The sequence below is a fragment of the Cetorhinus maximus genome, chromosome 3, assembly GCF_964194155.1.
Source record: "Cetorhinus maximus chromosome 3, sCetMax3.hap1.1, whole genome shotgun sequence".
NCBI lineage: Eukaryota > Metazoa > Chordata > Chondrichthyes > Lamniformes > Cetorhinidae > Cetorhinus > Cetorhinus maximus.
In genome coordinates, this window is record NC_135881.1 from 49,760,197 (window position 1) to 49,777,551 (window position 17,355).

Genomic DNA, 17,355 nt, shown 5'->3' on the forward strand with positions numbered 1-17,355 from the left:
GGCTTGATTCTACTGGAGTTTAGAAGAGTAAAAGGTGACTTGATTGAAACATGTAAGACCCTGAGGGATCTTGATGGGATGGATGTGGAAAGGATGATTCCTCTTGTGTAAGAATCTGGAACTAGGGGGTCACTATTTAAAAATAAGAGGTTGCCCATATAAGGCAGATGAGAAATTTTTTTCTTGCAGAGGGTAGTGAGCCTTTGGACCTCTCTACCTCAAAAGATGGTAGAAGCAGATTCATCAAATATTTTTAAAGCAGAGCTAGATAGATTCTTGATAAGCAGGGGTTTGAAAGGTAATCGGGGGTAGGTGGGAATGTGGAGTGAGATTACAATCAGATCAACCATGATCTTGTTGAATGGTGGAGCAGGTTTGAGGGACCAAGTGGCCTACTCCTCCTAATTCGTATGTTTGTAATACTCATATTGCTACCCTGCACCATTGTCTTGTCCTTTGTTGTGATCTTGAGGGAGACCATTAACTTTTTTAAAAAGAAATTCAAACCCCCAGTTATTAACTGAGAATTATACCACAAGGTTTGCATTTTAAGCAAAAAATTTTATTGTACAAGATTTAAATAGAGTAAACACTACTAACTTAACACTATTTCGTGAACACCTAAATTTTAAATCTCAAAAACTCAACAAGACAATGCTTAACATTTTTATTTTGACTCGAGACTTCCCCTATACGTTGCATGATCTTGAGCATTCCTTCACTTCTGCTGGGACCAAATTGTTAAGGTGTGCCTCAGCTTTCAGGAATTCGCATTGATTCTCTTCATTGTTCCAACTATTCTGAGATATGAGTTCTTTGGTCTTTCCACTAGCATTTGACCAATCTCATGATTGCAGACACAGCTCAAGCATGTGCTTCACTGCCTTACTTAGTAACCTAAGGTTCCTGGCAGCTTTTTCTCTCTGTTTCCAAGCTCTTCCAACTCCAGACATAAACTTCCTGTTTTCTTTGGGAAAAATCACACTGATAAACTGAAACTCAAGACAACAGGGTACTCTCCCTGCAACCTATCCCCATGGCAACATTGCACTTAGGGATTTCAATTAATTAACTTCCATTCGCAGACCTGCCCTTTTGATTTGAAAAGTATTTGGGTACTTTAAGGCTGTCCCTTGTTTACCAGTTGCTTAGCAAATAAACATTTCGTCTCCACCAAGAAACTCAAAGGGTGCCACTCATTGTTTAATGTTTTCCTACTTCTAACTCAACCTTATTTAATTAAAAACAAAAACAAAAATACCTGGAAAAACTCAGCAGGTCTGGCAGCATCTGTGGAGAGGAGCACAGTTAACGTTTCGAGTCCGCATGACTCTTCAACAGAACTAAGGAAAAATAGAAAAGGGGTGAAATATAAGCTGGTTTAAGGGGGGTGGTTTGGGACAAGAAGAGCTGGATGGAGGGCCAGTGATAGGTGGAGATAACCAAAAGATGTCACAGACAAACGGACAAAGAGGTGTTGAAGGTGGTGATATTATCTAAAGGAATGTGCTAATTAAGGGTAGAGAGCAGGACGAGCAAGGTACAGATAGCCCTAGTGGGGTGGGGTGGGGTGAAGGAATCGAAAAAGGCTAAAAAGTAGAGATAAAACAATGGATGGAAATACATTTAAAAAATAATGGAAATAGGTGGGAAAAGAAAAATCTATATAAATTATTGGAAAAAAGGGGGATCAGAAAGGGGGTGGGGATGGAGGAGAGAGTTCATGATCTAAAATTGTTGAACTTAATATTCAGTCCAGAAGGCTGTAAAGTGCCTAGTCGGAAGATGAGATGCTGTTCCTCCAGTTTGCGTTGAGCTTCACTGGAACAATGCAGCAAGCCAAGGACAGACATGTGGGCATGAGAGCAGGGTGGAGTGTTGAAATGGCAAGCGACAGGGAGGTCTGGGTAATGCTTGCGGACAGACCGAAGGTGTTCTGCAAAGCGGTCACCCAGTCTGCGTTTGGTCTCTCCAATGTAGAGGAAACCGCATTGGAAGCAACGAATGCAGTAGACTAAGTTGAGGGAAGTGCAAGTGAAATGCTGCTTCACTTGAAAGGAGTGTTTGGGCCCTTGGACGGTGAGGAGAGGGGACGTGAAGGGGCAGGTGTTGCATCTTCTGCGGTTTCCATGGGAGGGGGCTGAGGTGTAGGGGGTGATGGATGAGTGGACCAGGGTGTCATGGAGGGAACGATCCCTACGGAATGCCGCCGGGGGGTGAAGGGAAGATGTAAAAACAAAAAAACAGCGGATGCTGGAAATCCAAAACAAGAACAGAAATACCTGGAAAAACTCAGCAGGTCTGGCAGCATCGGCGGAGAAGAGCAAAGTTGACGTTTCGAGTCCACATGACCCTTCAACAGAACTAAGTAGAAATAGGAAAGGGGTGAAATATAAACTGGTTTGGGGAGGGGTGGGGAGTGGTGGGGGGTTGTTGTTGGGACAAGCAAGCAGTGATAGGAAGAGATCACTGCTTGCTTGTCCCAACAACACCCCCCACCCCCCCTCCTCCTTCTCCTCTCTCTCCCCCCCCCCCCCCCGCCCCCCCCTTCCCCATATAAACCAGCTTATATTTCACCCCTTTCCTATTGCAAGTCTGTTTACCAATCTCCCAAACTAGGTGCTTCCATTATTTTACATTTAAAATTTAAACCCCAATCTAAAGGTTTTATTCCTAAAGCATATGAGTCATGAAATTAGATATTTTTGCAACTCCTTTCTCGTTAACTTCCTAAATCTCTCCTTATGTGAACCTGCCACCACACCCCACTCAACCCCCTCCCCCTACTCTAGTTTAAAGCCTTCTTTGCAGCCCTAGTTATACAATTCACCGGGACACTGGGGATTAAAATTTCCCCAATAACTTTAGAAGCTTCTCGTACATAATAACGTTCCTTCTTTCAAGGTTACCATTGAACTTTGCCTACTTCATTTTATTTATTGCTGCAGAATGTCTTTGCAGTTATGATTTAAGTAAGAGCAAAGTTTTATTTGACAGCCTCGCCCAGTTTCAAAGATCCCTTAGATCTGTAGTCAGGGCTTTTTTTTTTGTTACTGACAAGCTTGTGTGATGGGTGGGACAGGCTTAGTGATGACGACTGTGCATGTTGGGATTTGAACAGGAAATTTTGTAATATGAACCTATACCTGAAATGAATTGAGGACTGTTTTGTTTTTACAGCAGGGCAGAGTGGTTTTATAAGTGCATTTGATATGTTAACTGAATTTGGATGAATGTGGACCAAAGTGGGAGTACGGAAGAATGTTTATTTGAACTAACAAACAAATCATTTGTTAACTCTTTACTGTAAATTTAATATTTGATTGTAAAAAAAAAAATGATTGAGGTTTCCTCTGCAACAAAAAACAGATTTGGCAAACGTTCCATATTAAGTTTAATAGTTTTTCGGAGGAGCCAAACTTTGAAACGCAAGGTAGGTGAACTGTTAGTATTATTTAGGGAACTTTCACCTTTCACTTTAAAGTTGTATATCAGGTGATCCTGTTTTTTTTCTGCTTGAGACTGACTGTTAATTTACTTGCATTAATAATAAAGTCGGTTTTGTTTAGTTTAGAAATAAAAATGAATTTAAAACATGGAAAGCTTTGTATAATTCCTGATTTCCACTAAAGATTTAATGCATTCAATTTCTGTTAATATGGAGAAAAGTTATTGATTGATTTTCTTAATTCAATCCTGGGTTAAATAAACTTCTTTTTAAATGTCTCAAGTATTTCCATCAATGATCTTGTAAGCAAAAAAATCAAGTTTGAGTCATATAGTCTATTTTGCAGCCTTTAGTAATCACTTTTTGACTTGGGTAAGAGAATTTTAAACTAAGTTTGGTAGGCCAGTAGCTTCAGCTGTAGTACTCGGGCCCCAGGTCTAAAACCTAATTTTTGCTGGAGTGTGTTTAGTTCTTTAGGCTGCTGAATTAAATGCTTTATGACAATTCAATACTTTACTAAGGGAGGGAGGGGAACGGAAATGTAACCTAATTTTCCTCCCCTCAAACACACCGCCTGTTAGCCAGTTGCAGAGATTGTAATTCTGGAGAAATATGTGACTGGCCCATTTTCCTGATTGAAAAAGAAAGCAAGGTGACTGGAGTTGGGAGAATCTTAAGAGAAAATGGAGGACCAATAATGTAAAAGTAAGCTCATTCAAGTAAAACTCTAAGCCTCAAGACAAACAAGATTAGAAAAATGTCTTTTAATTTCTAGCAGAATAATATATGTTGAGATTGGCTCCAAACAAAAAACTAATGCTGAGCATTTTAATTCCTATTAAAGGAAAACTTCAAGAAAGAGGTTAATAGTTAATATGGTAAGAAAAGAGGTATGTTTTCTAATAATTAATTTTATGATTCCTGTGATGGTGGAACAATGGATATACCATCTATGGGATTCAAGTGGCCAGGATAAATTGTATAGATGTATATCTTGGAATTTTGCATAATTAGCTTCAGGAATCAGGTAGAAATTTAGGCTGTTACATTTACAGCGAGAGTGGTGAGGCTGAAAGCAGCTGAAGAACCCAGGGATGCAAAGGACCTCTTAACATTTTCTAAACTCTGTTTCCTTCTCAGCAGCTGGCCCCCCAAAGGGCCCCCTGGCTGGTGAATGGGAAGGCAGCAGTAGCAGGGAATTCCCTGGGGAAGTTGCTTGGCAATCAAGTCTAAGAAGACTGCAATCTGGAGGGCTGGGGGAAGGTCAGCGATTGGTGCTGTGCTTAGGGTTTGGGCTGAAGGCTGCCTTGAGGGACTTGGGGAGCACTCTTCCTGGCTCACAAGTGATGAAATAGGTGCTTAGCTTTGGAGCCAACAGCCCCCACCTCTCTTTCACTGCCAAGTTTCCCAACCCCTAAGAAATCTGTGCAGCCACAGTAAATTTTAATTGCACTCCTTTGTTAATTTAGTGTCATGGGATAGCTGGCAGGTTAGGATCGCCGTACTACTCATTTTTAACCCCCTTCATGGGGGATGGGGTTGGTCAATATCAAAATCTTAATATATGAGGAAAGAAAGTACATCTGGTAGATACCACGATGAGGGAATTAGGATGAATAGCAATTTTTTTTTAATGGCTTCATATTAATTTATAAGGCAGAAAACCAAGACAGTTTGGTAGCTATTTATATTATAATTTGTGGTTTTCATGGTGTAATGTTTTCCAGCTCTTTGCTAAAATAAAATGGTGCACATGTATTCTTTTGTTTTCATAATGAAGCATATATTTCATCTTTTTAAGGCATATTCCCAAGATGCCTACTTAAAAGGCAATGATCCATACACTGGCAATGCCCACAATATTCCTCAACCACCACCCGTTTGTTACCCTCGATTGACTAGCACCGCTTCAATTGTGGCTCAACCCATGGAGGTTTCACCACCAGAACCTTCTCGAGGGAGGCAACAAATTAGTAGACCAGTACGGACAGTTGCCGCATGCGATAGAGGATATCGGGCTGAAGTCCAGGTTCCACCTTCAATAGATATTGCAAAAACTAATACTGCTGTGTGTGTTTGCAATGAAACAGTAAGGACTGTTATTGTGCCTTCAGAGAGGGTTGCTGATTTTGCACCTGGTAGAATTAATCATTCAAGTCCAACTCACAGAACAGAAGAAATACGGTATGGCTTGACAGACCACACCATTGGGAAACCAAAAACGAGGACCTCCTCTTCAGCCATTTTAACCAGTAATACAGTTCAACAAGTTACAAGTGGTAGGGTAAAAGATGCTACAACAACTACCCCTACCACAAATGCTGGTAAACAGACAATCTATGGATCATATTTAGATGCTACTTCCAGCAAACCTGCACCTCAAACCACAGACTCTTCAGCAATCACAAATCATCATACATCTTCAACAGCTGTTACAACACACCAGAATATAGACTGGCGCAATTATAAAACTTACAAAGAGTATACTGAAAATAGACGTTTGCACATGTATGGTAGTAGGACAATACAGGAAAGATTAGATAGTTTAAGAGCAGCAGTTCAAAACTCAACAGATTATCAACAAACTACTCCAACCCGCATTACAACACCTGCACGACGTCGGAGCACTTCACATGATCGATCTTGCCAAGCTACACCAATGAGATACCGTAGCGTGTCTCAGGAAAGATTAGGAGAATCTGTTTTAATGAAAAATTGGCCACGGAGCGCTTCACAGGATGCACTAACATCACCAGTAATTGGACCACAGAATCATAGGACACGGTCATGTGATTATCTCGGAAAGCAAGCAGAAGCATTGGGCAATATCTCTGCGGATATTGAAGTATTCAGTTCACATGATCCAGCTGGTAATGGGGTACAGCAAACTTTTAACCAAACAGCTGGAAGTAATGAACTGGATAATAGACTTTGTTTTTGTGAAGGATTCCGGCAACCTGTCAGACCAGCTGGACAGCCGGGAACTCGCTTATCTACCAGTGGTACGACACAATCTCAGAACAGTAGTCTTTCACTAAGTGTTCCAAGCACTGACAGTATAAAAATACGACCCGACGTTCGAAGCGCTGCACGTTCTAGCCCTGCCTTGCCTATTTGGAAGACTGCCACTGATACGAAGCCTGTTCAGCATTCAAGGGATCACCAGTCTATTTATGCAGGGCAACAACCTCTAGCTCCTTCTCAAGAAAAGTCTCACTTACCAATATCATTTCAAAATAGTTTGCCAAGTTCTTTGTTAACCACCTCTGTTTCCTATGCAGCACCACCAGTTCTTTCTCCTACACAAAGTATTGGTACTGATGCGTTAAAAGACCAAAGAATGGTAAATCATAGCAATCTATGTGGACAGCACTTGGAGCCAAGGACAAGAACTGAAAGTGTGCCTGAACATCCAGCAGAAGTAGTTGTTGGTGTAAGATCGGCTTCATGTTCTGCACCAACATCTGTACAGCCTTTCATGCAGACAAGTAGGAAAGCAAAGGCCCCTGCTACCTCTCTTACTAATGCATCAGTTAGACAAAAGAGTAAGGAATTGGAAAAACTGAAAACGGAAAGTAAACTAGAACAAGAGAAAGTTAAATTAGGTGAAGAGAATTATCTAGAACAAAATGAACTCAACTCTGGACATAAAGAGCAGGACCCGTCAGACATAAAAGAGATTGTGGTTTTGAGGGGAAACGTTGCTGCAAGTAGATTAACGCCACAACCGCTAAGGCATCAGTCATACATTTTGGCTGTAAATTCACCAGATACAGTAACGGACCCTACCTGCTGGCTACCTAATGATGCACGTCGCGAGGTAAATATTAAACGAATGGGTGATCAGAGGAAGGCATCGAGTTCAAGCCCACAGGATGACTCATTAGCATCTATCCCTTTTATAGGTAAGACAAAAACAAATTTTCTTGAATAAATTAAATACAAAAAGTTTGTTCTGTCAATATATCATTGGAGCATTTAAGGAGAAAAATGACAAATTGAGAAAGATGTCTTAATTGTCACGTAATGACAATTTTGCTACATGTAGAAATAATGTTCATCGAAAGTTTTTCTCTGAGTGAAGATGGATTTTGACAATGGCAACTTGAATACAAAAGTGCATTTTTAATTTATTGGTTTCTGTTATGTTCTTTTCATCATGTCTTCAGTTGCAAGCCTTTGGAAAGGAATAGGGATGCTCCTTGCTTTTGAACCTTGCGTGTTGAACACACATTCAGTCCAAAATAAAAATGTGGAAGTGAGAAAATAATCTAGAATAAAATATGTCCGTTTACATTTAGAGCTGCAAGTGTTTTAAGGCTTTCAAATCACTCTTAACAGAACCCAGATGTAAAGATCTGAACTTTACAGGAAACATTTGCTTTCTGGTAAATGCCTGTCTTGTCAGGTCGAAATTGACAATGTTTCTAAACAAGTTGCCAAAAATACGCATAGTCTGATGGAATGTGCCATATGATTATTAGGTTTGAAAGCAAAACTGGTTTGTTATTGAAAAATGAATAGACATCTTAATAAATTAATCTAATTATAGTTTATCCAAATTTAAGTGGACTGCCCAGTGAGCCCTTTTGTTTCTTCATTTTGCATTGCCTTTACTGAGTTAATGCAGTGAAATATTGGAATTTATCTGAGAAGAACTTGAACTCAGAGGCATTTTTACTACCATTTTTCTGTTAATGGTATCAAATTGAAAGAAAAATCTTCAATGCTGCAAAGATGAGTGGTAGCTCAGATTGGGAAATTTTTAGAAACCAGCAAAGGGTGACCAAAAGAAAAATAGAGGGAGAAATTGGAGGATAAGAGAAAACTAGCAAGAAATATAAAAGCAGACAGTAAAAACTTCTACAAGTATATAAAAAGGAAGCGAGCATCTAAAGTAAGCGTTGGCCCTTAGAGGATGAGATTTGGGAATTAATAATGGGAAACAAGGAAATGGCAGAGATTTTAAACAAGTATTTTGTACCTGTCTGCACAGCAGAAGACACAACAAACATCTCAAGAATAAGAAAAAATTAAGAGGCAAAAAGGAGGGACCTGAATCCTGATCACTAGAGTAAAAGTACCACGAAAACTTGAGACTAAAACCTGATGAATTCCCTGTATCTGATGGCTTGAATCCGGGTCGTAAAGGAAGAAGCTGCAGAGATATTGGATGCATTGCTTGTAATCTTCTAAAATTCTCTAGATTCTGGAAAGGTTCCAGTGGAAAGCCGCAAATGTAACATCACTATTGAAGAAAAGATAGGAAGTTATAGGCCAATTAGTCTAACATCTGTCATTGCGAAAATGCTAGAATCCATTTTTAAGGAGGTAGAGACCGGGCATTTAGAAATCATAATACAATCAGGTAGAGTCAACATGGTTTTGTGAAAGAGAAATTGTGTTTGATAAGTTTGTTAGAGTTCTTTGAGGATGTAACAAGCAAAGTGGATAAAGGGAAAACCAATAGATGTAGTGTATTTAGATTTCAATAAGGTGCCACATAAAAGGTTACTGCACAAGATAAGAACTCATGGTTGTGGGGTAATATTTTAGCATGGATAGAGAATTTGTTAACTAACAGGAAACCGAGTCAGAATCAGTGGGTCATTTTCAAGTTTGCAAACTGTAACTAGTGCAGTACTGCAACGATCAGTGCTGTGGCCTCAACTATTTATGGTCAATGTTAGTGGCTAGTTGAAGGGACAGTCTGTATTGTAGCCAAATTTGCTGATAATGCAAAAATAGGTATGAAAGCAAGTTGGTCTGCAAAAGGATTGAGTGGGCAAAAAATTTTCAGATGGAGTATTATGGGGGAAAAGGTGAGGTTGTCCACTTTGGCGGGAAGAATAGAAAAACAGTATTATTTAAATGGAAGGAGACTGCAGAATGCTGCAGTACGGAGGGATCTGGGTGTCCTTATGCACGAATTACCAAAAGTTAGGATGCAGGTACAGCAAGTAATTAGGAAGGCAAATGGAATGTTGTCCTTTATTGCAAAGGGAAGTCTTGCCAGAGCTAAAAAGGGCATTGGTGAAACTGTGTACAGTTTTGGGCTCTTTATTTAAGGAGGGATATACAATGTTTGCATTGGAAGCAGTTTAGAGAAGGTTCACCAAGCTTATTCCTGGGTGATGAAGGGATTTGCCTTACGAGGAAAGATTGAGCCAGTTGGGCCTATGCTCGTTGGAGTTTAAAAGAATGAGAATTGATCTTATTGAAATACATAAAATTTTGTGGAGGCTTAACTGGTTAGATGTTGGGAGGATGTTTCCTTTCATGGGGGAGTCTAGAACTATGCACAGTCTTAAAAATAAGGTCTCCCATTTAGGACAGAAGTTGGGGGGAATTTCTGCTCAGAGTTGTTAGTCTTTGGAATTCTCTTCCACAGAGAGCTGTAGAGACTGGATCAGACAAAGTTTTGATCAGCGATGAAGTTGAGGCTAATGGGGAGCAGGCAGGAAAGTGGAGTTAAGGCCACAATCAGATCAGCCATGATCTTATTGGATTGGTGGAGCAAGCTCAGTGGACCACTCCTCCTATTTCTATCTTATGATCTTATAAATGATTTATTCTTGGGAGTCCTTTAAAAGTGTCTAATAGCAAAGTATTTACATAGAGGTACAACAGCAACTACAAACTACACCTATATAGCACTGTTAGTGCAGCGTGAACTCCACTCTCTTGACAAAAGGGCAGTGAAACTGACATCAACCCAAGTTAAGATAGGTGTTCAAAGGTTTGCTTGGTTGGTTTGGGAAGATATTGAGCTGGGGAAAGGTGTAGCAAAGCAGGACTTTAGGAAAATAACTTGAGAGGGCCTATGATGATTGAAGGCTCTGCCACCAATGTAGGAATAAAGAAAGGTTGGTGTACAGTAGATCAAATTCATCAAAATGGAAGCTTCAGACTTTGTACTATTACTACTTGTGCCCCTCCAAGCCACACACCTTTCTGGCTTGGAACTATCTTGCTGTTCCTTCACCGTTGCTGCGTTAAAATCCTAGAACTCCCTTCCTAACAACATGATCGGTGTAACTACATCAGATAGTTTGCAGCAGTGCAAGAAGGGTCATCAATACTTTCTCAAGGGCAATTAGGAACAAGCAATTAATGCTGGCCTTGCCAGCAATGCTCACATCTGACAAAAGAAAAATATTGCATAGTATGGTGTCTCAAATCTACCTGTTCAAAAACTGGACATTTTTGGGATGTGCATGCATCAATTTTAATTGAGCAAAATAAAAAAAATACCTGGACAATTTGACTGCACGGTTTGGCGCCTGATTAGTTATCCCCTTTGCTTCTTGAGGGCTGGTCTCATGCTCCAAGTGACTCTTGACCCCACTTGACCTGAAATCCAGCATGACGTCAGGCCTAAGGTTGCCGGTTCTGAGACACTGTACCTATACTAGGTACAGGATGTCTATGGCCTTTTTTTTTAATGACCTGGGTCACAAACAATGGCCACATGGAAAAGCTGCTAATCTTCCACGCTCTGGTTCTGGTACTAATTCTAAGTTTTTATTACACTTTTCCCCCAGCCCCGCTGTGTCAATTTAGCAATCAATGGAAATAATTTTTCCTATTCATTCCCCCACACCTTTCATAATACTGAACACCTGACAAAATGAAGCATTTGTGTCTAGTTTTCATTTTGTACAGTCTAAACCTTTGTAGTTCGAAAGTTTTTTTCATGTAAAAAATGGCGCTTTCGAGTAGTTAGGCAAAGTAAATAAAAGAATGTCAGAGATTCAAGCTACATGTTCAATTCTCGGACGAAATGTGCAACATTGAATTGAGAATAATTGAGAATAGACACTATTACCTCTCTTTATTTCAGTCATGATGCTTAAGTCATTTTAAAAACTAGCTGTGTACCTAGAAATCGTGCTGGCTTAACGCGACACACTGCATTGATTGCAATCCAGCTGCATCCAGACAGTTTGTTTGCACGAAGCACCAAACCAGGCCATTCAAACAAAGGATCAGAATGTCAAAATAACAATAAGGCTGCTGGTGTTCCTGTAAATAGTATAGCAATTTTGGTATGGGAGGCTAATGGCGAATATCCAAATATTGCTGTCTGAGTTGCGCAACTACACTTAGCTTTAGAAAAATGGCGTTTTGCTGTCCTCCTTACCATTGAAATGCAGTGAATGACATATAGTTACCGTATTTACCCTGGTAGATATGCATTCAACTCACTACGAAACATTAATTATTGTCATTTCAAGCACAAGTACACTTTTGACAATGTGCTAAATGTTATTTACTACTAATCAGCCTCTCTGGCATTGCAAATGAGCTATTGCAAGTATGGAGACTCATTCTTTCAGATATTGATGTTGAAAGTTTTAAAAACGTAAATTTAAAAAAAAATTAAATCTTTGCCTTGCTATCACTGTCTCTCAATTCAATTTTTCTTTTCCTCTCTATCACGTAAGAGTAAAGGAAGCAGTGGAGAGAGGTTTAAGAAGACTGTTTGTAGTGGAGAACTGAAACCTGAGGTTATCTTTGCATTTCAGGATGATCCTGAAATAGCGAGCAGATTTGACAGAGAAGAGCAGGACCTGGTAGTGTTTTACGTGATCCAACCAGATCGATGAATTGGGCTGTCTCCCATAAATAGTTTGAGGCTGTGTCCTTTGGGCTTAAGTGAACAGAGATTAGGGCCATATTGGGGAGCAACCAGGGCGAGCAAGAATAATGATCTTAATGGGGGCAAGAGCATCAAACATATGGGTGATATATATATATATATATATATATATATATATATACACGAACATATGAAATAGAGGCAGAAGTAGGCCATTCGGCCCCTTGAGCCTGCTCCGCCATTCATTGAAGATCATGGCCAATCTGCTTGCGTTTCGAGTTCCACACTCCCATCTACCCTCCGGTAAGCTTTGATTCCCTTGCCTAACAAGAATCTATTTACCTCCACCTTAAAAATATTCAATGACCCTGCCTCCTGAGACAGAGTGTTCCAAAGTCTCTCAGCCCTCAGATAAAATTTCTCTTCATTTTTCCTAAAAGGGCGACCCCTAATTTTGAAACAGTGCCCCTCTAGTTCTGCATTCACCCGCAAGAGGAAACATCCTTTCCACGTCCACCTTGTCAATACCGTTCAGGATCTTATATACTTCAATCAAGTCACCCCTCACTCTTCTAAACTCCAATAGAAACAAGTCCAGTCTGTCCAATCTTTCCTCATAAGACAGCCTACTCATTCCAACTATCAAACTAGTAAACCTCCTCTGAACTGCCTCCAATGCATTTACACCCTTAAATAAGGAGACCAAAACTGCACGTAATATTCAAGATGTGGCCTTGCCATGCCGTGTATAATTGAGGCATAACTTTTATGTTCAATTCCTCTCGTAATATTGGATAGCCTTCTTAATTACTTGCATATTAACTTTTTGTGACTCATGCACGAGAACACCTGGATCTCTCTGCACTTCAGATTTCTGCAGCTTTTCTCAGTTTAAGTAATATTCTGCTTTTTTTATTCTTCCTGCCAAAGTGACCAACTTCACGTTTTCCCACATACTCCACCTGCCATATTTCTGCCCACTCACTCTGTCGAATCGCGACACAACTATGAGAACACTGACTTGTTAGAAGCTAAACTATATTTATTCAAGCATGCTTGGGAGTAGGCTGCTCAGGACATCATACGTGGTTCCTAGTCAGTCTACTGTCCAGAACAGAGAATCCAGCATTGTTTATACAGCTCATAACAGGAAGTTCATACCATATAAGGTCCGTACATCAGGAAATCACAGTTATGTCATGGTTAGCATGTACATAGGGCGAACGCAGTAATACAATTACAGGCAGATGGGACATTTCATGATAAGACAGGAGATAGTTTAACTACAACTATGTAGATAAAGATTACATACATTACCATAGCAGATTTAATCAGGGCACCGTTGTTTCATCTCGCACATAACAGGATGCAGTTGTAACCACACACTTTTCAAAGATACTCCGCGTGATTAGTGTGCACTGTGTGATTAGTGTGCACTGAGAGATTAGTGTGCACTGAGAGATTAGTGTGCACTGTGAGATTAGTGTGCACTGTGTGATTAGTGTGCACTGTGTGATTAGTGTGCACTGTGTGATTAGTGTGCACTGTGTGATTAGTGTGCACTGTGTGATTAGTGTGCACTGTGTGATTAGTGTACACTGTGTGATTAGTGTACACTGCGTGATTAGTTTACATCATTCCTTACTGCAATATAATCACTTTTAGATCATTTAACCCATTAGACACTTTAGACGACTAAAGCTCTATTCCACAACTCAGCCTATCTATATCCATCTGCAACCTCCCTATGTCTTCTTCACAACATACTTTCCTACCTATCTTTGTGTTATCTGCAAATTTAGCTATCATACCTTTACTCCCCTCATCTAAGTCATTGATAGAAATTGTAAAAAGTTAAGAGCCCAGCACGGATCCCTGTGGGACTCCACTTGTGACATCCTGCCGATCAGAAAAAGACCCATTTATGCATGCTCTCTGCTTTCTGCCAGACAGCCAATTTTCTATCCATGCTAATGCATTACCCCCTACACCATGAGCTTTTATTTTTCGCAATAACCTTTGATGGAGCACCTTATCAAATGCCTTCTGGAAATCCAAGTACAGCATGTCTACAGGCTCCCCTTTATCTACAATGCATATTCCTCCCTCAAAGAACTCCAATGAATTGGTTAAACATGATTTCCCTTTCAGAAAACCATGCTGACTCTTCCCAATTATCATGAGTTTCTCTACGTGCCCAGCTATAACCTACATAATGATTGATCCTGACACCTTCCCAATGACAAACGTCAAGCTAACTGGTCGATAGCTTCCTGTTTTCTGCCTTATTTCCTCCTTGAATAGAGGAGTTATATTTGTTACTTTCCAGTCTGATGGAACCTTTCCAGAATCTAGCATATTTTGAGAACATTAACACCAATGCATCTACTACCTCATCAGCCACCTCTTCTGAGAACTTAGGATGAAGTCCATCAGGACCCTGATACTTGTCAGCCTGCAGCTCCGTCGATTTGCTCAGTACTGCTTCCCTAGTGATTGTAACTTCACCAAGTTCCTCTCTCCCTTCCAACTCCTGATTTACAGCTGTTACTGGAATGTTTTTTGTATTCTCTATAGTGAAGACAGAAGCAAAATATTTGTTCACTTCATCCACCGTTTACTTATTATCTACTATTGTTACTCTCTAGTGGACCAACATGCACTTTACTTTTTTGCCTTTTTAAATACCTGTAGAAACTCTTGCTATCCATTTTTACATTTCTAGCTAGCTTCCTCTCATTCAAATTTCTTTCTCCTGATTAACCTTTTAGCCATTCTCTGCTGTTCTTTATATTCTGACTAATCATCTGACCTGCCACTCATCTTTGCACAGTTACATGCTTTTTTCTTACATTTGATGCTTTCTTTAACTACTTTAATTAACCACAGATTGTGGGTTCTCTCTTTAGAATTTTTCTTTATAGTAGAAATATCCTTATTCTGTGTATTTTGAAATATCTCCTTAAATGTCTGCCACTGCTCCTCTATTGACCTATCCCTAGCCTAGTATCCCAGCACACTTCAGCTAGCTCAGCTTTCATGCTCACATTATTGCCCTATATAAGTTTAAATCTTAGACCCACTCCTCCCTTTCAAATTGGATGTAAAATTCAGTCATATTGTGATCGCTGCTACCTAGGGGTGTCTTCACTCTGAGGTCATTAATGAATCCTGTCACACTACACAATACCAAGTCTAAAACAACCTGCTCACTGGTTGGTTCCAGAATGTGCAACTCTAAGAAACTATCTCAAGAGCATTCTATGAACTCCTCATCCAGGCTACTACTGCCTGGATTTTTCCAGTTTATATACAGATTAAAATAACCCATGATTATTGCTGTCCCTTTATCATAAGCACCCAATATTTCTTCTTGTATATTGTCCTAAATTGTGGTTACAGTTAGGGGGCCTGTAGATCAGTCCCACTAGTGACTTCTTTCCCTACTATTCCTCATCTCCACCCAAACCGATTTTATATCCTGATACCCTGAACCAAGGTCATCTCTAACCATTGCAATATGCCATCCTTGCTCAACAGTGCTACCCTTCTAACTTCACCTAGCTTCTTTTTCTTTTTGAACGTCATATACCCCTCAATATTCAGGACCCAATCCTTGTCATCCTGCAGCCAGGTCTCTGTAATGACTATCAGATCACATTTATTTAATTCAATGTGAGCTATCAATTCATTTACTTTGCTATGAATGCGGCACGCATTCAGATACAGACCCTTTAGTTCTGTGTTTGTTATCTTTGTAACATCTAGTCTTGACCATTGGTGTATCCTTAGGTTTTATCTCTCTGCCTCTTCCTGCTATTCTCTGACCCTCATTCCCCATATTACTATTATGATTTCCTGCTTTGAATCTACCCCTTGATTTGCCACATTACCCAAGCTTGATCGCTCACCTTTCTTGTTTAGCTTAAAGTCCTCTCTACTTCCCCTGTAATGAGATTTGCAAGAACACTCATCCCAGCACAGTTCGGGTGTAGACCGCCCCAACGGTACAGCCCCCACTTTCCCAATACTGGTGCCAGTGCCCCACAAACTGGAACCACCAGTCTTTGAGCTACACTTTCACTACTCTACTACTCCTTGCCCTGCCAAGTTGCAGAGATTATTACCTTTTGAGGTTCTGCTTCTTAATTTGGTACCTAGCTTCTCATATTTACTATGCAGAACCCCCTTCCTTGTGCTGCCTGTGTCATGGACCATGACAACTGGATCCTACCCTTCCCGCTGCAAGCTCCTCTCCAGCCCTGAGCACATGTCCTGAACCCTGGCACCGGGCAGGCAACACAGCCTTCTGGACTCTTGCTCTTTGCTGCAGAGAATAGTGTCAATCCCCCTCAATATACTGTGCCCTACTACCACGATATTCCTGTTTGCTCCTCCTGCTTTGAATGGCTTCCTGTACCATGGTGCCATGACCAACCTGCTCATCCATTGTCCAGACCTCGCTTTTGTCCACACAGGTTGTGAGCACCTCATACCTGTTTGACAATTGCAAAGCCTGAGCTCCTCCACTACTGTCTGCTTGGTCGCATTACCTGCCTCAATCACTGTCACATCCTCCTGCCCTCATTGCTGACCAAAACAAATGACCCTATTCTAAGAGGTGTCACCGTCTTCCGGAACAAAGTGTCACGGTATTTCTCCCCCTCTCTTATGTTAAGTGCCTGTAGTTCAGCTTCCAGATCAATAATCTTGATCTGGAATTCTTCTAGCTGCTTACAATTTCTACAGGTGTGTTTGTCCTGGATCTCCTTGGCATCCAATTGAAACCACATTCCACAGCTGCAACATATCTGTCCTGCCATTGCTATTTATGTTATTTAGTTAATTTAATTACTCGCTTAATTTAGAATAGTTCCTATGTATACTACACCTCTTTTCATTGTGAACCTAATTCGCTACTCACTGTCTCTGTCTTACTCCTGCATTGTCACCAATCTCCTCGTGCACCCCTTAATTAGTAGCTGCAGAAATATTGGTGTGAATGGCGAGCCAAAATCTAGACCATTGTGAATTCGAAAGTGTCGTGGGGGAAAGATTTTTTTTTCTAAGGCAGACACATAAGGAAGTGAGATTGGGAGGGGAAATGTGGGTGGAGAGCAATACAGGAACTGATCCGAGATGACCTTACCTCTGATTAGTATGATGGGAGTAGTGAGGCCAAGTGAGATTGCAAGCAGTGCTATGGGCCCTGACAATATTCGGCAATAGTATTGAAGACGTGCTCCAGACCTTGCCATGCCCCTAGTCAAGTTCTTCCAGTACAGCTACAACACTGGCATCTTCC

General features: G+C 40.5%; 1 protein-coding gene across 3 annotated transcripts in view; it reads left to right on the top strand.

Moving 5' to 3' along the window:
* arhgap21a (Rho GTPase activating protein 21a) overlaps window positions 1-17,355 on the top strand; it is a 279,776-nt gene that overhangs the window by 184,338 nt on the left and 78,083 nt on the right. For 2 of the 3 annotated variants that reach the window (XM_078538117.1, XM_078538122.1), the window contains exon 8: window positions 5,250-7,353. In XM_078538117.1, the coding sequence (XP_078394243.1) occupies window positions 5,250-7,353 (2,104 nt within the window). Of the gene's footprint in view, window positions 1-3,308; window positions 3,434-5,249; window positions 7,354-17,355 lie in introns of those variants that run through there. The other variant, XM_078538126.1, reaches the window with a different exon arrangement.